At 36.5% G+C, this 23,398-nt stretch overlaps 1 protein-coding gene across 3 annotated transcripts in view; it reads left to right on the forward strand.

Annotated features, from left to right (window-relative positions):
• Positions 1-23,398, forward strand: part of Fut8 (fucosyltransferase 8) — a 228,907-nt gene that overhangs the window by 94,021 nt on the left and 111,488 nt on the right. For all 3 annotated transcript variants that reach the window (XM_013346567.2, XM_013346572.2, XM_026779592.1), the window contains one exon: positions 17,553-17,983. In XM_013346567.2, coding sequence (XP_013202021.1) covers positions 17,781-17,983 — 203 coding nt within the window. In that variant the 5' untranslated portion in view covers positions 17,553-17,780. The remainder of the gene's footprint in view (positions 1-17,552; positions 17,984-23,398) is intronic.

Genomic DNA, 23,398 nt, shown 5'->3' on the forward strand with positions numbered 1-23,398 from the left:
TTCTCCTGGTGTCCAGATAGGATCTCTGTGCTGCTTGGGTAGCTTGCAAACAAAGGGCCCACCCTGCTTGCTGCATGCAGGCTATGGAGACAAAGGAACTACTGCCCTCCCCTTTGCCCTCCCGATTTGGTTCAGTCCCAGAGCCCGCCCGCCTGAGCAGGCTGAGCTGGGAGGTGCTATGCCGCCAAAGAGGGGAGGGAGCAAGGGAGACAGGGGGTGGGGGGTTCTGGATGTAAGCTGGATGGGATAAGAAGAGAGAGGAGGTATAGGGCAGTATAGCCCCTGCAGGATGACCAGGAAGTGTAGCTATGGAGATAATCTTAAAGATAGACATTTCAAAGTGAAATTCTATTATGTCAAGAATTCATCATTAGAGCTGCTAGGGGAAAAATGAGAGCAATACTGGGGAGAATGTGTTCTTTAATATGGGGTTTCAGTTGGTGCCCAAATTCAATTAATAATGTGGTTATTACCAGAAGTTTTCTTTGTAAGATAGTCCTGCATTCGATATTGGTTTGTGAATATATCAGACATTTTAAAAAAATACTGACAATGCTGGGCTCATAATTATCTTCTGACTTACTGTCCTTGCTGTCTCATTCCTGTGCTTAGTGTGTGTCAGACTTCTAACAGTGCTAATGTAATTCTGAACTATTTTAAACTTGAGAAAAACACATTATTTTTCCTTTATATTTAACAGCAATTTTAGTACAAATAATTATACTTTTTTTGGATGCCTTCAGATTCTTTTGGAATGATGTTAGAAAAAAGTAATATTTTGGGACTGAGTGTAGGCTCTTAAGAGACTACCTCAAATCTCAGTTGTCAGCTTAGATGTGACTTGGGGCAAGGTAATTTTTTTAAGAGTTTGTTTTGCTTTATGGATAAAACAAGGATCATAAAATACTTACTTAATAAACATCTTGAGAGTTGAACCAGTTTGTAAGATGGAACAATCCCTATACGTGACATATATTGAATAACTAGTTCTTATTAATTTTTTGTTATAATATTCTCAGTAAATTCTAACAAATAAAAATGGTTTTGGCATGTTTAGAAAATTTCAGAAAGTAATTTTCAGGTTAGAGCTTTACTCCCTTCTCAAACTGCTTTCAGACTGAAGTGCTATCTAGATTTTCATGTGCCTGGGACTTACTTGGGGATCAGGTTAACACGTATTTAGTAGTTCCCTAATAGTTCTGAAATGTTGCTTCCGAGAAGCCTTTTAAGCAAAGTTACATGCTCATGTGTGCTTCTCAGTCTCTCAATTTATCTACTTTGGCATTTTTGATTTTAAGTCTATTTCCTTTTCACATTGAAGGATACCTAGTCATAACTCTTGGGCTAAAAAGCCAGATAATATGTTAGCCTGAAGGATTTTTTGTTTGTTAGTTTTTGTTCTTGTTTTTCCTTTCCACTACTTTTTTTTTTTAAAAAAAGTTTGACTTCGTGAACCTTTCTTCAGAAATTCCATTTTTTAAAAAATATTTATTTATTTATTATGTATACAATATTCTGTCTGTGTGTATGTCTGCAGGCCAGAAGAGGACACCAGACCTGAGCCACCATGTGGTTGCTGGGAACTGAACTCAGGACCTTTGGAAGAGCAGGCAGTGCTCTTAACCACTGAGCCATCTCTCCAGTCCCAGAAATTCCATTTTTGTCTCCTTTTCGTTATTTATGTAATCTTCTTTGGACTCTTCTAATCTCTCAGCAGCTTCCTTAAATATAGCAGCCCAAACTTGATTTAGCCCAAACTGACTCAATAAAAATGGGTAATTGTTGAGAAGAAGAATGTAGTACCTTCCATTTCTAATGTTCCGCGATTTTTATTATTTTAAGAAGAAAACATTTGTTTAGGATTTTTATCGGCTGTTAGGTTTCTGAGTTATGATGTTTCCTACCATGATAGTTGCTTTCTTTGTGTTTTTTCAAACATACTACTTGAATATATTTTACAACTTGCATGTATTTTAGAGAAGAGCTAGTCAATATTTTCTTATACTTCTCATTTGTGTGTATGTGTGTGAATCTGTTTTCTAAAGTGATCAAGATCTTGTTGACTTTTATTCCATCTAGGTATGGTGGATCAATTAGGATCCTGTCAACAAAACAACCCATACCCACTCTTTAGTCATGAAAATTTGATACAGGGATAGGTTCCAGAAATGTTAGGAGGCATGAAAAGCAAAAGTAACTGAAGTAGCACAGATAACAATTGCAGGAAGGCTCTTTCCCATAGGTGTAAGACAATAAAAAGCTCGGAATAGAGCATATTAGAGCCTCTAGAGAACTACTGTCTGGTGGCTGCTGCTGTTTCTGAGACCTGTTGCTTCCACCAAGTGCGCTTTGGGGTGGAGGGCCTGTGCTGAGGCATTCCTGACTGAATAAGACATATAGTCTCTCTTTAGTGCTTTTATTGGCAGTATTAGGAAGCTATCTAGTGAAAGAGAAAAGTAGTATAAAAGTTTTCAACAGAAAGGATTATTAAAGGATGGGCTTGGGCCTGAGCAATAGCTGAGTAACAAGTATATCCCATCTCTTGTCTTTGAGTTACATGATGGCATAGGCCTTGTGTTTCTTGGTCTTTTCCTAGACACCAGGATCCTAAATGTTCATAGTGCTCGAGGGTCTAAAATAAAAAATAATTTCCAGTGTTTTAACCATAGCCATATATTGCTTAGGGGTAAGAATTGTTCTGATGACTGCATTACTGGATTATATATGTTTGAAAACATAGACAGGTGTCCCTGACTTTGTTAGGCAGTATAATCTTATGGGACCACCACTGTATAAATGGAATATCAGTCACTATGACTGATTTGTCTATTTGATGTGATTTGGGACATGAGATAGGACCCATTGTTCTAAAACAACTCTGGTCCGTCCTTCCTTCCTTCCTTCCTTCCTTCCTTCCTTCCTTCCTTCCTTCCTTCCTTCCTTCCTTCCTCCCTCCCTCCCTCCCTCCCTCCCTCCCTGCCTCCCTCCCTCCCTTCCTCTCTCTTTCTCCCTGCCTCCCTCCCTTCCTTCTCCTTCTTCTTCCTCTTCTTCTTCTCCTCCTTCTCCTCCTCCTCTCCCCTCCCCCCCTTTTAAGTTATCAGATTCACATTGGTTGTTTAAGAGCCTGTGCAAATTTGGTAGGATTGAAAAATTGGCTGCCCACTGTCAAACAGTTCCTGATGTAGCAACCAGTTTTTAAACTGAGTTAAAGACTTTCTAATACTCTTTTCCCAAGAGCTCCTCATCGGTTAACCACTTGATGGATCTTAAGATGCTTGATTCTAATTCGTTATGTCATTAGGGGTGTTGGATTCTGCATTGTAATAGGTTCCCAGAGGAGGCTAAATGTATTGGTCTCCAAGCCAAATTTTTTTTTTTAGTTTCCTCATAATCATTTTTAATACTGCTACAAAGTCTTGAATAGCAACAAAATTGTCAGTGAGAAAAGAACATTGAAACTCTTGGATTATATATGAAAGCCAAATTTTTCTCTGCCCTTCCTGGGTTGAAAATCACTGGTTTGACTGGACTTCAGTTGTATGTGGGGTTTATATGGTTGTATAGGGAAGGAATGATCATAGTGAAAGAACTTCTACAGGTTTGTTTGATGGAGTTTTCCAGTCCAGAGTGCCTGTTAGCAAATTACCAGGTAGCCGTTTCCCAAATAACTGACTCAGAGACTTACTATAAATTGTAAATGCTCAACCAGTAGCTCAGGCTCATTTCTAAAACTAGCTCTTGCATTTTAAGTTAGCTCTTAACTTATTTATACTCTGCCACGTGGAATACCTTTAACATGACACATTCATCTCCTGCACCCTCTGCATTTGGCTGGTAACTCTTCTGATTCTGCCCTTCTTCTTTTTAGTGTCCTCTTAGTCTCATTTTTTCATCTAACCTACTCCTGCCCTGCTATAGGCCAGTGAGCTTTTTATTAGCCAGTGAGAGCAATACATATTCATAGTATACAAAAAAATTGTTCCACAGCGGGTTTGTGTAGCTAGAACTATTTTGAGCAGTTTGCCACAGGTGTGCAGTTGAACAGAGCCATGCCTATCATGTACAGTTTTCATGCAATGTCTTCAGGCTTTTCAGTAATTCTGTTTGTTGAAGGGAAACTGACTAACCAGGTATAGGACCATAGAGCACATTAATGCATTAGATATCTTATGTTTATTAAGGCTCCTAAGACTCTTAACTGCTGATTGTTCTTGCTGATAGGGCTGCTGTCTATAGATTTCAAAACAATATATTTGGATTAATTTAACACTGATGGCATTTTCCCTGTTGTAATAGTTGCAGATATTTAAACTTAGAAAGCATAAAGTCTTGAGCCAGATAAATGCAGTTTTTCTTTTTTTAAATTTATTTATTTATTTATTAAAGATTTCCATCTCTTCCCTGCCACCGCCTCCCATTTCCCTCCCCCTCCCCCAATCAAGTCCTCCTCCCTCCTCAGCCCGATGAGCAATCAGGGTTCCCTGCCCTGTGGGAAGTCCAAGGAACCCCCACCTCCATCCAGGTCTAGTAAGTTGAGCATCCAAACTGCCTAGGCTCTTACAAAGTCAGTACATGCGTAGGATCAAAAACCCATTGCCATTGTTCTTGAGTTCTCAGTAGTCCTCATTGTCTGCTATGTTCAGAGAGTCCTGTTAACAGAAATTTAGGGAGATGTCTCAGTTGATAAATTGTTTGCTTAGTGCTAGGGATGTGGAGACGAGAATTTCTGGAGCTTCTGGTTTTGTCAGCCTAGCTGAATTGGTGAGCTCTAGTTCAGTGAGAGACTGCATCTCAGAAAATGAGGGAGAAAATATTTGAGGAAGACCACTTCTCTGATTTCCTCCAAGTGTACCCGTAAGCACACGCACATACACATGTACACACACATACACATAAAGTATTACCAAAGCACACCGGCCTCTCAACGCTTTGTTCTCTTTAAGGCACTATGCTTCTGTAGCTTTCCTTGAGCCCAGATATTCAAAGGTTCTGGATATTTTCTTCTTGACTGTTGATGTGTATGTGTGAATATTATCTGTAAATTTTTAAGTCTGGCTGTGGAGAGAGAATTAGTTTGAGGAGAAAGTTAACATAGGGAGTTAAAGATTCAAGGGGATTCTTACAGAAGGGTAAAAAAGTGAACTCAATTTTATGATCCTAAACAAAACATTCTGATTGGCATGCGGAGACCCTTATGTTCACACAAACATCCGTATTTGAATATTTATAGAAGATAATCGGTCAAATTACTGTTATTTTAATTTGCTTAGCGTGGCTGATTGCTGCAGTTTGATATTAGTTGAATTCTAGATGAAGAGCTGTAACTACATCCTGAAACGCATCATGCTTCGTCCTTGAAACTCCATGGGGCCCCCTCCCACCTCTAAACTGTGGTACCTTTTTGTCTTTGCCAAATCTTCATGCCCCCTTTAGGAAAAAAATTAGTTAAGGGTGAAAGCAGTAAAGATTTGATTTTTTAAAAATTGAATCAATTCACATTTAGTGATCAGGAATTGTGTAAGTATTTTAAACTATTTCTATAGACTTTGCTTTCAAAGAAGCTGTCCTTTACAGCTTATACTTTGAGACAAATTTCTCAGTTGACTTTGAAATATGCTTCATGTTAATAGCAAAAAGCATGTTTCTAGATAAGTAGTATTTCTTTTTTATCTCATTTGAACAGCTAATAATTTTAGAGACCCAGATTCAAGCTATAGCATCTTTCTCTACAATACCGTGTGGAAAGAAGCTAAGTGCCATTTTCAGTTAATATTGAAGTAACTTTGTAACTTAATAAACTTTTTCATTTTAAGTCAGAAACCCCGTTCGTTTTTTAGACAAATTTTCCTCACGCAGAAAACACTATTATTTGTTGATGGGTCTCACTGTTCCTTAGGGGAGGAAACTGAGTTATATTATTTTAGCTGTAAAGAGGATACAGAAACTTCTCATATACTTATTTTGAAGCAGGGACTCTTTTCTGTGTTTGTTTGCTAGACTGTCTTGTTCTTTACCTCACCACTGTCACCTAAATGGTTTACTTTTTTTCATATAATCAGTAGACATAAGTAGGTAATTTACCTTGTCTTCTGCTTTTTTCCTTTATCCTACGTAAATGGACATAATTGAATACATTTTGTGGATTACTTAGTTAGACTCTATAGTAAGTATTTAGTCTCAGTATTACTTAGATACTGTCTTTGTTTGGGGATTGAAGGGTCTCAGAAATATGTTTTATATATTGCAAATAGAAGGTACGTTTTGGTAATGTTCTGTCATTTACATGAATCCATTACCGTTCTCATTTGATTCATTTTATGGTGGATTTTAATATAGATCATTTATATATTTTATTTTTCTCCTTTTACCCATCCTTTTTGTGACCTTGTCCAAATATTTTCTTAACTATCTTTTTCAAATTTCTCATTATCTTCTTAGGAAAAACTGATTTGTCTAATTGTGTAATCTGCTAGATGAATTTAAAGGATTAATTATTCTTTATGTTGTTACAATAATTATTAATTTTTAAATGTTTTATTATCTGATGCTGTGTGATGACTGTTTATTTCATATAGTACACTTGGATGTAGAACTAGAATAGTATCATAAACACCTAAAATGAACTAACTGTTGATATCTGCACTTGGGGCCAGTCTTTCGGACATTCTCCTTAAGTCTGGAAGCTTGTTTTACAGCATTTTCTTTCAGGTTTTGAATTAGGCACAATGTTCACCTTAAGTTAACCAATATGCTTTTTGTTAAAGTAGATTAAAACTCAAATAAAATTTAAGACAGTAATGTAAGACGTACTAAGTCATTCATCTTCCATGTGAACTGGCAAGAAAAGTAGCTGTATTCCTTACTAATAAGAACAACAATGAGGGACAGGTTAGGATTTCCCAGGTAAACTAATATTGGTAAGGATTACTTCTGTGATGATAGGTTAAAATTCACCAATTTGTCCTACACACACACACACACACACACACACACACACACACACACACACAGAAAAAAGAAAGGAAATAAAAAGCTGCAAACATTTAAAAATAAACAGTTCTTTTAAGTTAGAGAAACAAGAGAGAACTAGTGCACCAAAGCTAAGTCATAAGAACTATTTGAAGGCTGGCATGGACAAGTCAGAGAGAGAAGAACTTCAGGGGGACCCCCCCCCCCATACTTCTGGGCCTTTCCCTCTACTTCTTTACAGTGATTATCAGCATGGGAGAACAAAAATTCCGATTCTTAGAGCTAGAGAGGAGAAAGGTAATCATTTTCAAAATATCCCAGAGATTTCTGTTCTTAACAAGGCTGTCATCAAGAAAAACGCCTTTTACTAAAATCTCATTGACCTTGGGGCTTCCCAAGTTCTGTTCCAGCCACTGTTTTTCTGAGAAAGCAGAGAAGTTGAGAGGCTCCAGTGGAGTTCATTGTTGGGCTCAGGTCAATAGGAGGCTAAAGCCTGATCATGGGATCTGGTCCCTTCTTCCACACCTTGATAAGGTACTGAAGACCTCTTTGTTACAGTTTTGTTTTTTTTTTTTTCTGCCCAGTATATTCTGTAGCACTTTGGCTAAAAATTACAATATGTCCCTCTCCTCTACACATAGTTTAATAAAGAAAGAACAGCATTGGAATCACACTCTCAGGGCCAGGATGCCAGGACCAAGCTGTGAATTTAAAACATCTATGATTAATATGCCATGGGCCTTAATGAGAAAAATAAACATATAAGAACAGGTAGAAAATGCTTAGGAGAGAGATGGACAATCTTAAAAAGAACAGTAGAGAAATGAGGTTAAAGAGAAATAGAGATTAAAAACATTGTAAGAAGCTGGGAATGGGATACATTCTGTAATTCTAGCTGGTGAGTGACTGAGGCTGGAGTATGGAGAGTCCAAGGTTATCTTGACTCTGTAGCTATTCCTCCAGTCGGCTGGGCGAAGCTTCCTTTGCTTTACCTGAATAGGATTTGTGGGTAGGCAAAGAGACTCTTTAAAGACTGGTCTGTGGCTGTGGCAGCGGCAGCGGCAGCTCTTAATCCTTTCAGTGTTTGGCTGCAGAGGACCATGTCAGTAGACAGGCAGAAGCAACATGTGAGTCTTTCTAGTATTGTGCCTAGGCTATCAGGACGCTTAGCCATACCTAGCTCTCAGGCCCTTTGCTGATTTGGTATTGGGACCCTTGTGTCTTGGCAGAGGTCAGTTTGTAGCTCTCAGCCTGGCGTCTGAGCCTTTTGTCCCTGAAGATTTGAGCTTGCTGCAACTCTTGAACATGCTTTCTTCTCTGATCTTTAACCTGTTATCAGCCTTTCACTCTCTTGTCTCTGCTTTTGCTTCTCTAAATTTACCAGAACTGTTTGCTTTTTAAGATATTATTATAAAGTAGTGAATATCGCTTAAAAATAAAGTTTTATTTTCTCCCAAAATGTTTTTTTATACCACATAGCTCTTTGAAGTCTGATTTGCTAAATTTAAGATCTTTCTATTCTTATTTTTAAAGAGTCTAGCTATTTAGTGATAAGTACCATAATTTCATAAGACCTCAAACCTTGTAAACATATTAAGCAAGGACAACAAACTGCAAACATTGGATGGTGGCTCTAGAGTTTTCTTTTTCAATTCCATCACTACCACCAGCACCATCACCTCCACCACCACCACCACCACCATCGGCACCACCACATCATGATTGTGATCATGTGTGTGTCTGTATCACTGAATATGGTAATTTTAAACCTGGTTGATAATAGTAACTTTATTTTATCATCAATTTTAAGAATGAAATTATTTCTATAATAGAGAATAATTTTGTTAGATGTTGATTCTCTTTGAAAATTAATTGTCTTGCCATACCATTGTTTTAAAATTCTTCATGTGTTTAAAATTATTTTATAAGAAGAAAATACTAAAAACTGAAGTGCCCAAATGTATACCATAATTATAAATACAGAATTTGTAATTGATATTTAAAATTAGTTGCTACATGAACACATGTATATAGATAAAAGCATGGTAGACATTTTAAGTGAAAATTTCTCTTTTTGCACCCATTTTTTACTATTCAAGATTTTTATTAGGTGGTTGTTGTATAGACTGAATAATAATCAGCAAACAAAGGGAAATTGTCTGATGAAGTTTCTATTCTGTTGTGTAGACTGATACTTGGTATGTCAGATGGTGATGTGGTCTAGAGAAAAACAGGCACACCAGGAGATACTGAAGTGTTCAAGGGGGAAACACACTGCTTTAACATAGAACAAAGGAAAGTTTCATTGAGAAAATGGTAATTGAGTGGTAGCTTGAATTTGATGAGGGATAAAGCCATGGAACAGGTAGGAGAGTGTGTTTCAGATAAGTCTGCGTGCAAGTCCTGTATGGAGTACAGACCACGTAGTCTAGAACACGACCAGACCTTACAAGATAGCTGCAGCAGTCTGAACTTTCCGGCTTTCTGCGTCAGCCCTTAAGTGCTGCAGATTGCAGATGTGTCAGCCCTCACCATTGTCTTGTTCATCCCATTCTCTTTCATCCATAGTCTCTCATCCTGCTACCCCTGCACCCATCTATCCATGTCTGTTCTTAGTATTAGCACTTCCATTAAAATAACTACAAAACCAAACTGGTCCACCTTCATTCTTAGGCATGGTAGTGATGGTAGCCCTGCAAACACCTTGTTCTCCTAGGTATCCCATCTTCAGAGGGTGTTACTCTGAGCTGTGTGTGTCAAGGTTTAGCCTTTTGAGGACTGGATTGCCAAGTGGAAAGAGTTTTGCAGTTGAGCTCTTTAAACAAAACAAAAAACCCGTAACTCTTACTTAGTATGGGACTACTTTTGGGAACGGCTGAATTTCTTTTATCAGAAAATAATTATTTTGACTGTGTATTTGAAGTAATTTTAAACATCTGATCAATAAGATTAGACATAATTGTGGGACTACGCCTCATGACTATTTTACTCTTCAGATGCTGTGAAATTGTATAATTTATTATTACCTATTATTTTTTATTTCCCTCCTCCATTAGTTACACAGCACTGACACCATAAATTGAAGTGAAGTATTGAGAATGTATCACTAAGTATGAAATTAGGCAAAAGGGGACGTGTTTGAGCTAAACTGAGCAGCAATGGCCCTCAGTCCTGGCAAGGTGTGTGTGTCTCTCTGTGTGTGTGTGTAAATCAGATTAGTATTTGTCAGTAAGAGAGAAAGTTGATTGAAAGAGAAAATAATAGTTGTACAAAGGTACAGATTAGAAAAAAGTCATTTAACTGGGTACCTCATAAGGACCTTTTGTAGCAGTAAATTATACTTAAAGTTGAAAACAACTTCAAATTAAGTTTAAACCACTCCCACTTGTGAATATAATTGAAAATGCCATTAATGAAAATTGACAAATCTATTAAATGCCCGAATTATGTGATTTTATTACATTTTTATTAGCTTATAGAGAATTAGATTTCATTATTGCATTTTTCAAACTGAATTTGTTTTTGTTGTTTCTCAGTTGCATTTTATGTTCAAATGACAGATTTTTTTTCTACTAAATTATCTCAGATTTTCCCTTCCTTTCTTCCCCCCACTGCACTGGTTTATTTGTTTTGAGATTGCCTTGTATCACTGGCTGGCTTTATATTCACTGTGTAGTTGAGCATGACCTTTAGCTCTAGATCCTCCTTGCTGCATCTTCCCATGCTGGGACTACAGGAAGACAGGATCTGGTCATGTAACACAGAATTGGCTAGGGTTTGTGACTCTCCTGTTCCAGCCTCCCTAGTGTTGGAATTGCAAGCATGTGCCATGCCTATCATTTTTTAATGAAAAGAATTTTAACAGTAATTATTCTGCAATCAGTTTGAATTCAATCACTAATGTAAAATTCTATTTTTCACATATTTCAGAGACAGTAGAATCGACTCAAATAACTAGTGCTTTAATTAGCAAATGACAAAACTGTGCCCAACTTTCCTAATATCCTAACCTTTTTACAGAACAGATGGAATGGTTGTAAACATTCACTTCATAATTCTCTGAATTAAAACAAACCAGAAAGTCATTACTTCAGAATGCTTCCCTAGTTAATTCCATGTCACGAAATGGACTAAAATTTTCAAGTAAATGAAAAAAAAAGAAATCATTAGTTTATAGTTTAATGAAGGTTAAGTTTGTAAGATTAACAAATGTTTAGTTTGACTATTATATTTTAATGCTGTGCTTTCTTGGTTAAGAAACATAAGTGCTTCAGTTTGGAAAAAGAAATTATAAATAAAATGTTAGAGAAAAGCTGATCATGAGTTACAGAGTACTATTATTTAAAGTGCCATATATGAATTCAATTCTAGATTAAGATATCCTCAAATCTATATCTGTAATACACATTCTCTGTTGAACTCAACTCTCTTTAAAATTAAGTAGTGCTACCAAATTTATTAGAATCTTTCTTAATAGTTCCCCTAAGCGAAAAGGTATATATATATATATATATATATATATACATACATATATATGTGTGTGTGTATATATCTAATAAAAAAACAGAATGAAGCAAGCAAAATTAGTATCATGAATTAAAATGACTCTTTAATTCTAGCTGAACCCCCCTGTCATTTTCTGTAAAAGCACCTTGGTAAAACTAACTGAATTAAAATGTAGAAGGAAGGAGGGATAGAAGAGAGATGTTTATAAAGTTCAGTTTTTATTTACTGCTTATACAGTATAGTAGTTTGAAAGTTATTGCCCCCCCCCATAAGCTGATAGAGAGTGGCACTATTAGGAGGTGTTGCCTTGTTGAAGTAGGTGTGGCCTTGTTGGAGGAAAGGTGTCACTGTGGGGATGGGCTTTGAGGTCTGCCCATACATACACTTAGTTTAGTTCACTTCATGTTGTGTGTGGACCAAAGATGTAGAATTCTCAGCTCCTTCTTCAGCACTATGTCTGCCTTCGTGCTGCCATGTCCCACCATGAGATAACGGAGTGAACCTCTGAACTATAAACTACCACCTCAATTTAATGTTTCCCAAGAATTGCTGTGATTATGGTGTTTCTCCACAGCAATAGAAATACTAAGACATGTAGTAATCACATTTTTACATTTTTTCCTGGTACGGTAATAATATATGCACATATTAATTTAAAATATTAGTTATTTTTGATACACAAGTACAAAATATTACTTTAATTAATCAAAATTGCTAATATTGCCGGGCGGTGGTGGCACACGCCTTTAATCCCAGCACTCGGGAGGCAGAGGCAGGCAGATCTCTGTGAGTTCGAGGCCAGCCTGGTCTACAAGAGCTAGTTCTAGGACAGGAACCAAAAAGCTACGGAGAAACACTGTCTCGAAAATCCAAAAAAAAAAAAAAATTGCTAATATTTTAGGAATTAGTTGGCCTAGTTATGAAGTACAAACTCATAATCACATTAATGAGATTTCAACAAGGAGTTTCTTAGTTTAATAGTTAAACACAATAATATAACAGGTTGTCTTTACTGATGCAGTTAACTTATAATATTCCAATAAGTTAACAGTCTGGACTGGTCATTTGTCTCTTTGGCCTCGAATGAAAGCAGTTTAAAGTGATACTCTTATGTTTGAAGAGACGGCTCACTGGGTCAGGTGCCTGCTTGAAAGCATTAGGACCTGAGTTCAGATCCTTAGCTTCCATGTAAAAACCAAATTTCTTTTTTTCAGTGACTATAACCCCAGCATTGAGGTGCAGAAACTGACAGATCCCAGAGACTCTCCAGCAGTCAAAATGTCAAATTCAAAGTTGCATTAAAAATCCTATCTCAAAAAATAAGGAGAGAATTGGTAGAGATTGAGGGATGAAGGCGTAAGTCATAAAGAATCCCACACCAGTTTGGAATTATGATTAATAGAATGGTTATTTATTTAAAGGGGAAAACTTACAGATCACCATCCCAGACAACAGCCCTCTGCACAATCAGGAAAGGAGCCTAGTCACCGGAAGAGGAGCCGGAAGCCGAGCCGGAAGCCGAGCCGGAAGCCAGAGAGAGAGAGCAGAGGGAAGTGGCCGCTTTTTTAAAGGGAGAGAGACCACACCCCAATGGGCTAGTATCTCAGCGGCTATTAGCTGAAGGAGCTGAAGGAGCTCCCGCAACAGAGGGAGATATCCTGGTCAGCCTCTGGCCTAACAAGTGCCTGAATAGGCCAGTGCACACATGTGCACATGCACACACACAAACATACGTACAAACATATACATACACACAAGCACACACACACAGAGCACAAATCCTCACACAACAATTTAGGGTGGAGAGTGAGTGAGGAAGACACACATGATCAGTTGTTGGCTTCCTCACACTTGTGTGCACACAAACAAGTAAAGTGATGGTACTAATAAACTGAAGTGAAATGTGTACATTTGCAGTTTTTAACTGAGTTGTATGTGTACGTATACATTTGTGTGCATATATATTTGATTGGTAGTATTATGTAGTGTGAAGAGCAAACTTCTCAAATCAGTCATGGTTATAAAATATATGAACAGCTTACCCAACTATAAAATTGGAATGATATTTTGTAGACTCAAGTATTGGTGAACATTATGTGATAATATGCTTAAATGTTTTCAAGAATTGTAAAGTATTTTATAAACTCTAGCTAATATTATCTTTCTTTTGCTCATTAAAAACCAAATATTTTAGTCTACTACCACTTTTTCAAGGTTTTACTTATCACAGGACTTTTCTTAGTTACTTTTCTATTGCTATGAAGAGACACAATGGCCGAGGCCACTTATAGAAGAGTTTATTAGGGCTCCCAGTTTAGAGGGCGAATCCATGACTGTCATTGTGGGGAGCATGACTAGTTTGTGTAGCCAGTTACAGATCTAGGTTCAGTGAGAGTCCTTGTCTCAAAAAGGAAAAGACAGCTAATGCCTTTGTTTGCATTCTATTGCTGTGATAAACACCATGACCAAAAGCAACTCACGGAAGAAAGAATTTATATCACTTTCTAGCTGAGAGTAGTCACTTCAGGAACCTGGCAGCAGGAATTGAAGCAGACACATTCCGAAGTCTGCTTTCTTGTCTGTACCCCAGGAGCACTTGCCTACAGTTGTATTTTCTCAGTTGAGATTCCGTCTTCCCAGATGACTCTAGTTTGTGTCATGTTGACAAGAAACTAAGCAGTGCAGAGAACAATTGAGGAAGACACCAGATGTTGACCTCTGCCCTCCACACATGCATGGATCTGTGTACCTGCTGTGGGTTTGAATAAGAATGGCTCCCGTAAATTCATATATTTGCTTGCTCAGTCATTAGGGAATGGTAGTGTTTGAAACGGATTAGGAGGTTTGGCCTTTTTGGAGGAAGTATGTCACTCTGGGTGTGCTTTTAAAAGTTAGTATTATTCATCAAATACATTGTCAGGGAAAGCCTGCCATATTTTGATTGAGTTAATATTCTGCAGAAGAAGAGTATTATGGGATTCTAAATAGGAGTAAGATCATAAACGTTTAAAAGGAAAACAACCTGCTTCAAGAAAATTTCAGTATATTGTAAGATAGCATGTTGAAAGAGTAAATCCTAAAGTTTAAAAATGATTTTATCTTTGATCCACTTTGCTTATAATAGTGCTCTCTGATTTCAAATTTGCTGTCTAAAGTTTGACATAAATGTAGTTGTAGCTTATGTGCTCAGTTTCTTTGTAAATCATGTGTGACACAGTCCATGTATTCACATGTTCATAAGTTTTCATTAGTGATAATGGCAAATACTGCTCCAAGTGCTTGGGAGACAGCAGCAACAAAATGACCAAAATTACGGTGTTTATATTTTGGCAGTCACAATTCATACATGAAAAGAAAACAACTAGGCTTTCACTGTGGTTAGCAGATGGGGGGAAGGTTATCATGATAGAAAAACTACATAGAAAATACTAATTTTTCAACTTGATTCTTTTGTTGATTCGATTTAAAAATACTTGTTAAGAACTCTAGAATTCTGAGAAACAATGTCTCAAAAACAGTTAAGATAATGTTAATAATTAAGAACATGATCGTATTTTACTTTTGTAATAATTTATATTTTATAGTTTATATAATATCAGTCTTGATTCAACTATAGTAATTTAATACCTTGGATTTTTTGAATACTGGTTTATCAAATCCAGTGTTATTTCTATAAAAAAGTATATGTTTCTATAAAATTTGATTGTTAAAATCATATCTTTGAATATTGTGATACTTTATAGTATAATTGCAAGTAAAATGTTTCAGCCTATTTTGTTATCCCTTGTTGCTTAAATTATTCTTTTTTGAAAGTTTTCTTTTGCTGTTTATTATAGTAGTCTAGGGATATATAAAGTTGTACTTTTTTGTTTGTGTATTTGCATATCTAATAATCTCCTAATATCTTGAAAATAGCTAGGGTATGTAATAGTTTCAGCATGTGGTATAATGGAATTTTTCAGTGGTATATAAGTTGTTATAGCAAAGTATTAGTAACTCACATGTCTTAGCTTTAGTTTTTAATGAATTATTAAATTGAATCCATTGTTTAAGCCGCCAGACTAGAATTTTATGTTAATCAGAAATCCCAGGGTCTCTGCATTGTTTCTATATATGTGGAAAAGTAGACCTCACTGATTCTTCACCTGAGTTAGAATGTAATCCAGAAGTAGAGTTATGCAAGGGGAATTCCGAGTGTTTTTGAGAAAATTTCAAGAAAGAAAGATGAGTCTTGTGGCTTCAGTTTCACAAAACTCTTGGACTATGTTTTCATGTCCCTCCCAGGTATAGTGGAGAGGAGTGAGTTTACTTCAGGTTATTGATTACAATTGGCTATTGTTATTTGTTTATATGCTTTTATGGAAAACCATTTTTTTTTTTGCCACATGCAGCTTGTCCTTGTGATTTTACACTTGTGTGATTCTTCTTAACTCTCAGTATAAATTGTCTGATGCTCTGAATAAAGCTGACTATTGGATGAGACTGCAGTCCACCTCATTCTTTGGTTCCTTTCTCCCAAGGCCCCGCCTCCACCTCTAGGGTGGTAAACAGCTAGAACCATTAGACAGACTCTAGTCTTTATGTGAGTGATATATGGGGATAGCTGAGATTTAGAGGCACAGAATTTTGAGAAAGGGAGAAGATAAAATAGTAGGGCTCAACAACAGCAAACAATATCCCTGGCAGAATTAGCACTGTTACTAAAGTAGCAGACAAGACATTAAATAGCCCTTGGGATTAGTGCTTTTTTAATTTTGCTTTCAAATAATGGTCAGTGAGTATATTTCCTCCTCCTCTCATTTTGTGTTTTAGTAAAAACCAGAATAAATGGGGTTTCTAGGACATTCTGGAGAGAATTTCTTCTCTTTGAGCTTTTGTTCATTTAAAATCAATAAAAAATTAAGGTTCAAAAGTAGAAAAATTAATAGTAGCCCTAAACTCTGATTTTTGCAATCTCTTTTCTTTAGGTTTTCTATTTAATCTTTTTGATAATTTGATTTGTGGTCATGTGTTCCATATATATATATATATATATCCTTTGATACTTGACTTTTCTTTCAAGCTTTAAAGTTACCCAGTCACTTTATGTTACATTTTTCATATATGCTCTTTGGGGGAAGAAGATAATTTTATTTCTAAGAGAATTCTAAGCATACTGATTGAGAAATGAACTTTGGCGGGGAGTGCTTCAAGACCAGGGTTTCTCTGTGGCTTTGGAGCCTATCCTGGAACTGGCTCTGTAGACCAGGCTGGCCCTGAACTCACAGAGGCAACTAACTGCCTCTGTCTCTCAAGTACTGGAATTAAAGGCATGTGCCACCACCACCTGGCAAGAAATAAACATTTGGAGTTTAAAATGCACAGACACCTTAAGAGTTTAACTGGTGTTAGCTTTCTTTGGAATTTTGAAACTTTTATTTGTTCATATAGAAAAATTGATTTCACTGTGACATTTTTATACATGTATATAATATACTTACATCATATCCAACCCTGTAATTATTAGTGCTTTAAATATAATTGAAAAAGTAAAGTCTGGCTTTATCCATTTGAATCTTTTGATGTTTGGCATGGTTGCCAGCTTGTTGATGGCTATGATAACCTATGTTTCTCTAAAATTCAAGTCAGTTTGAGAATATATCCTAAAAAATGACAGTTTGCAAGTTAAATAGTGAGATGGAGAGATGAGAATTTGTAGAAATGAATTCTCTCATGCTGAGAATTTGTTTTTGTTTTAGACAATGAACACATTAGCCTGAAATACATAGCCAAATTGGTTTTGGCTAATTTTTCAAAGATAAAATCTTTTAATCCCTATATAATATGAGTTATTACATAACAATTCAAGAAAGAATAATTGTGATGGAATTAGACTTCCAGGCTTAGAGTGAACTATTTGCTGTCAGGTAGAACGCTAATGTGTGTGGTTGACTTAATGTACGAATTTAGCCAAACTGTCTTTAAGCCAGCCTCCTGGTCTAACAATTTTCATGGGGTTTTCTGGGACTCCATGAATGTCAATTTACTTTGTTTTCTATATCTTAAACAACTTAGTCCATTTCTTACTCTTTCCGCAGCATGTAGAATCCACAAAGCACAAGACGGGAGAGCTTCCTCCTTGCCTCACCAGGAAGATCTTTTTGTTAAGAGTCCACCACAGGATACCAGAGAGACTAATTTGTCTGAAGCATCATGTGTTGAAACAACAGAATCCTTTTTTCCTGTGCGGCTAACTAGAACCGGAGTAAAATGTTTCCATTTCTTTGAGCTCCAGGAAGACAGAGAACGGAGTTGAAACTCTGAAAATGCGGCCATGGACTGGTTCCTGGCGTTGGATTATGCTCATTCTTTTTGCTTGGGGGACCTTGTTGTTTTATATAGGTGGTCATTTGGTTCGAGATAATGACCACCCTGATCATTCTAGCAGAGAACTCTCCAAGATTCTTGCAAAGCTGGAACGCTTAAAACAACAAAATGAAGACTTGAGGAGGATGGCTGAGTCTCTCCGGTAGGTTTGAAATACTGAAGGATTTGATGTAATACTGTGCTTGGCTTTTAGGTATAGGGCCTCATTCTGCTGTTGAAAAATACAATTTCTACAAACTGTCCTTGCATAATTTTAAGTATGTTAGCAGGCTTTTAAAAAGTGTAGGTGATATCTATATAGTTAATGTAGATAAGGCTATAAATCTTATTTTACATATGAATCAGTATATAAAAACTGTGGTATTTATATGCTTAATGTATCATTTACAATTATGTCAAGCCTATTGAACACAAGTTATATGATCCAAATTAGTGTATATTAATTTTTTTATTCTATGGACTACAACAAAGACATAATTTTTGAAAGGCTTAGTTGCTCTTAATTAAGATTTTACTATGAATAGCAAAAATTCATTGTTAGATAGAACAGTGTGTCTGGAACATGGGTAATTATTATCATTCCTTCTAGTCTACTAAAGATTGTGACACAGTTGTTCAAAGACATCAGTTGTTTGGAAAGCCAAAGTCTGATTTAAATGAAAAACATGAACAGTGATATCTATTTATATATGTCTTTAACTCACAGCCACTAAGTTTACAAGTTGTTTAACAAGCTTTGCTTCTCTTACTTCACATCTAAGAGTGATCATGTGTACAATGCTTACTGTCACCTTAAAAAGCTGCAGGGTGCCGGGCGGTGGTGGCGCACGCCTTTAATCCCAGCACTCGGGAGGCAGAGGCAGGAGGATCTCTGTGAGTTCGAGGCCAGCCTGGTCTACAAGAGCTAGTTCCAGGACAGGCTCCAAAGCTACAGAGAAACCCTGTCTCGAAAAATCAAAAAAAAAAAAAAGAAAAAAAAGCTGCAGGGCGAGAAAGGAAGATATGAAAACTTTTGCATTAGAGGTGATAATTGGCACTACCAGCAAGTGGTATTGAGATATAGTTGAATTATACATTACTTTTTGAGAAACATAATTCATGAATTGAAAGTGGAGCATGAGAGAGGATGCCTCCCGGTTCTCCCATTCTGCCATTTGCATCCATTGCATTTCACATTGCTCTCAGAACTCAGGTGCTTCACAGAGTATCCTCAGGTTCTTTTAATAGCCTATGGAAGATAATGTTGAATAGTAGTGTATTTACAAAAACAAGTGAAGCCACATCGTTGGCTTGATGATGGTAAATGCTGTCACAGTAGGATTATTCATCAAGGAATTAAGTGGTCAGTGATAAGATAATGGACGGTAATTTCTTGAATTGAATCATTTTATTGGAGGTTAATGAAGGAGGGTATCGGAAGTGGTGGTCTTTGCACTGAAGTTTGCATGTGATTCATTATTCTTGATTTAGCCATTACTAATAATAACTGTCATTTGTTGGGTATTTGTCATATGCCAGGTACTGTGCCATAGACAGATTACTGAATTTCAGGATATCTTTATGAGATTCTAGTGCTGTTTTCAATCATTTACAGATGAAGAATCATAAGGGATGTTAAGTAATTTAATTTGCCCAAGTTACACTTTTAACAAATGGTAGAACCTTCTTTGAATTCTGGCAGTATAGCTACACAGCCTGAAGTCTTATCTTCCTAAGCTGGAAACAGAAAAAGCAGTGACCCAGAAAATCTTAATTAAAAGTCTCAGGAGAGACTTCTCTTCCAGAGAAGATTTTTTTCTTTTATAATTTAGGCTCCTAAATAATCACTGTTTTTTTTCTATGTTCCATCTTTAGTACTGATATTTCTGTTTGCTTTTTTCTTATACAGAGGGTATCTTGTTTTTGCTATATGAAGAAAAATGTGCTATTAATACGAGTTGTTCCTCAAAATAAAATAAAAAGCTATCATAGTCTCTTTTAATACTCATTTTATTATTTGAAAATTATGTGTCTATATGTCTTTCTGTGTCTGGATTTGTCCTCATGAGCACCATGAAGTGGAGAAGAGGGCATCAGATCCCCTTGAACTAGAAGTGCAGGCAGTTGTGAGCCATCTGATATCTTTGCTGGGAAGTTAACTCAAAGGCAAGATCAGAACCTGTTCTTAAGTCTAAGCCATCTCTCTAATCCCTCATAGGGTCTCAAGCCCTTTTCATTATTTTTGTACATTGAAATTAAATTTCTAACAACTGCGTTAAAATGTAGAAATAGCCATTAAGAGCTGATGTACTTGATAAATGTAAATACAATTTAGAAACAGACTAAACCGAAGAGCACAATTTTATAAATAAGCATATGATCTCAGTATTAAATACATAGTTATTTTCCCTCCTTGGGGAAGTAAGTCTTCCCAGACTTTTCTTTATACTTTCCTGGTAAGGCTGTTTGTATACCATCCTCAGGGATTTCATTTTAAATTTAAAGCCAGAACATAAACAATGGAGTTGCTTTATGGCATTCAGACATTTTTCCTTATAATAATTCAGCTAATATTTTGTGCTCAGTTTGATATCTATTTTTATAGTAAGACATATATTCATAAGCCAGAAAACTGAGTATTGGTTCAGGTAAATGTAATAGTAGGTAATTTCTTTTGAAATAAAGGCATCTAAATTGGAGTTGTAAAAAGCAAATCAAAGCCTGAAATGGCAATTTTTAAGATTCAGGACAATAATTTTAAAAACAGTTAGCTAACTTGCCAACTACAATTTTTAGTTTTTTGATACTGTGATAAATTTAGATGAAAATTAAGTACCATCTCTTTGATGGCTATAAAGGTACACATACCTTCCTGACAGTAAAATTTATTACTTTCAGTGTACAGGTCTGTGAGTTTCGGCAAGTGGTCACAGTGAGCACCATGAAGTGGAGAAGAGGGCATCAGATCCCCTTGAACTAGAAGTGTAGGCAGTTGTGAGCCATCTGATATCTTTGCTGGGATATCATCAATCATCACCATCTTTCCAGCATTCTATTGCTTTTTTTAGTTAAATTCTGTCCCTGTCTCCTAACTGTGACTCCTGCTCAATATGTTTGCTTTTCTAGAGTATCATAAAATGAAATCATGCAATGGATAGCCTTATGGGTCTGACATCTTCATTTGGCATAATATGTTGGAGATTCATCAATATTTTATGTATATTTATTTTTATGCTTTTCTTATCTCCAAGTAAATGTTTTTTTGTTCCTTTTTAGTGTTGAGTTATATGTATCACAGTTTGGGGTTTTATTTTTTGAAAAATAATTTTTTTTATCTATTGAAGATCATTATTAGATAGTTGCTACTTTTTAACAATTGCAAACAAAGTCAATATTAATATTTGCCCTATAGGTTTCTATGTGACATAAGGGTCTGTTTTCTTCTTATGACATAAGGGTTCTTTTTTATTTTCTAAATAATTGGAATGGGATTGCTGGATTGATGGGGCTAAAGAGATGGTTCATTTGGTTATTTCCTCACATCATTTGAACTTGAGTTTAGGTCCCCAAGGAAAGATGAGCACAGCAGTATGTGCCCAGCACTGGGATGTGTGAGGATGGAGCATAAAGACAGGTGGATCCCCGAAGCTTATTGGCCAGCCAGGCAAGGTGAATTTATGAGCCCCAGGTTCAGTGAGAGACTGTTTTTTAATTTGTCTTTCTTTAGATCACTAGTCCCCAAATAATGGCACAGAGTCTTATTAATTATGAAAACGTGGCCTTATCTTAGGCTTGTTCACACCTAGCTTTTATAACTTAAATTAACCTATTTTGTTAATTTATTTTCTGCCACATGACTCTTTACCTCTCTTCCATTCTGTACATCCCATTCCCTCAATGTCTTGCTGGCTTAATTCTGTGTGCCTCAGATTCTTCCCAGGTTCCTCTCTCTCCCTGGAAGTCCACCTGTTCTCTCCTGCCTAGCTGTTGGCTATCCAGCTCTTTATTAAGCTAACCCGAAGGCACCTTAGGCAGAGACCATCTTCACAGTGTAGAAAAAAATTATCCCTCAAGGCTGTTTCATTAAGGTCAGAGAGTGATGGAAGAAGGCATCTGATGTTGACCTCTGGCCTCTACAAACATGCAACCACCCACATTACCATCTCCCTGATTCATTAAACAGCAATATTCTAACTCCTCTCATCCTTGTTAGTGCTTGCTATTGGCAGTCATTTTGTGCCGTCCTTTAAAACTGGTATGTAATATCATCTCATTGAGGTTTCAGTGTTTATTTCTGTAATTAAGGATGTTGAACATTGTTTTATGTATTTACATGCCACTTTCATTTTTTGTTTGTTTCTTTGTTTTTTGGTAAAGTGTTATTTGAGTCTATGGGCATTTTTTTTTTTTGGTGTATGTGTTAGGTGGTGGAGGGGAGGTGTATGTGTGCATATAATGTTTACTGGAGGTAGAAGATGTACCTGTGGAGGCGTGGAGGCCAGAGAGGGACATCTGGTGTCCTGTTTTATCATTTGTCTATCTTTTCTTTCTGGGACAGAGGCTCACATTGGCCAGTAAGCCTAGGCTAGTGTCCAACAATCCCAGGTGATCTTTCTGTCTCTATCACTGGTGCTAAAGGCATGTGCAGACTCACACCTGGCCTGACTTTTTATGTATGTTCTAGCATCTGAACTCAGCTTTTAATGAGCTGTCTATCCAGCTCTATTGCCTACTTTTAAAATAGAGCTATTTATTATTTTTTTAAACACTGGAGTTTTAAACATACAAATATGTATAAGCAAAATTATATATGTGGATATTATTCATAATATAGTATAGGAAGATAAGGCCTATAAGGCTGAGAGATGAGCCAACCTGGATTCTACCTGAAAGCTAGCAACAGGCATTGTCAGAGTCCCTGATCGTGCTTAGCCAATGAGGTGTGACAAGGCAATGTCAACAGATCAGAACACAGCCTGGGTCCTAGGAGGAGAATATATAAGGCTCTCCCCATTACTGAATAAATGAGGCTGCTGTTTGCCTTTTACCTGACTCCTGGTGTTTGTGCCATTAACGCTGTGCCTTCTCACTCTCCTCCCCGGAGGGAGCTGTTAGGACCCAGCAACAATGTAGTATAATACAAATAGTATAACCAAAAAATATCATAGCTTAAAACAACAATTTACTCTTGATTTTTTTTTTTTTAAATTTAGGATGGTTTCAGGCTAGTTCTGTAGTTATGTATAAAGTTATGGCTGCACACATCTTTGACTCTTGGTTAGGCAATCCAAGATGATTTGCCTGTTTAGCTAAAATCTTGTTCCATTTTGTGTTTTTTCTCTATCCAGGTAGCACAAGTTTTAGATATAGTAGAGTTAGAAGACTCTCAACTCTATATTTTCATGTTCTGTATTTTTTCTGTCATATTTTTCTGTCATTTGCCTTGTCTTTTATTGATTTCTACTCTTAGTTTGACAATTTCTTTCTTACACTTTCTTTGGGTTTTATTTTGCTGTTCTAAGCCTTCTTAGCAAAGTTAGATCACTGATGTAAAAGCTTCTTTTTTTTTTTTTTTTTT

Source organism: Microtus ochrogaster, chromosome 1, assembly GCF_000317375.1.
Source record: "Microtus ochrogaster isolate Prairie Vole_2 chromosome 1, MicOch1.0, whole genome shotgun sequence".
NCBI classification, from domain to species: Eukaryota; Metazoa; Chordata; class Mammalia; order Rodentia; family Cricetidae; genus Microtus; species Microtus ochrogaster.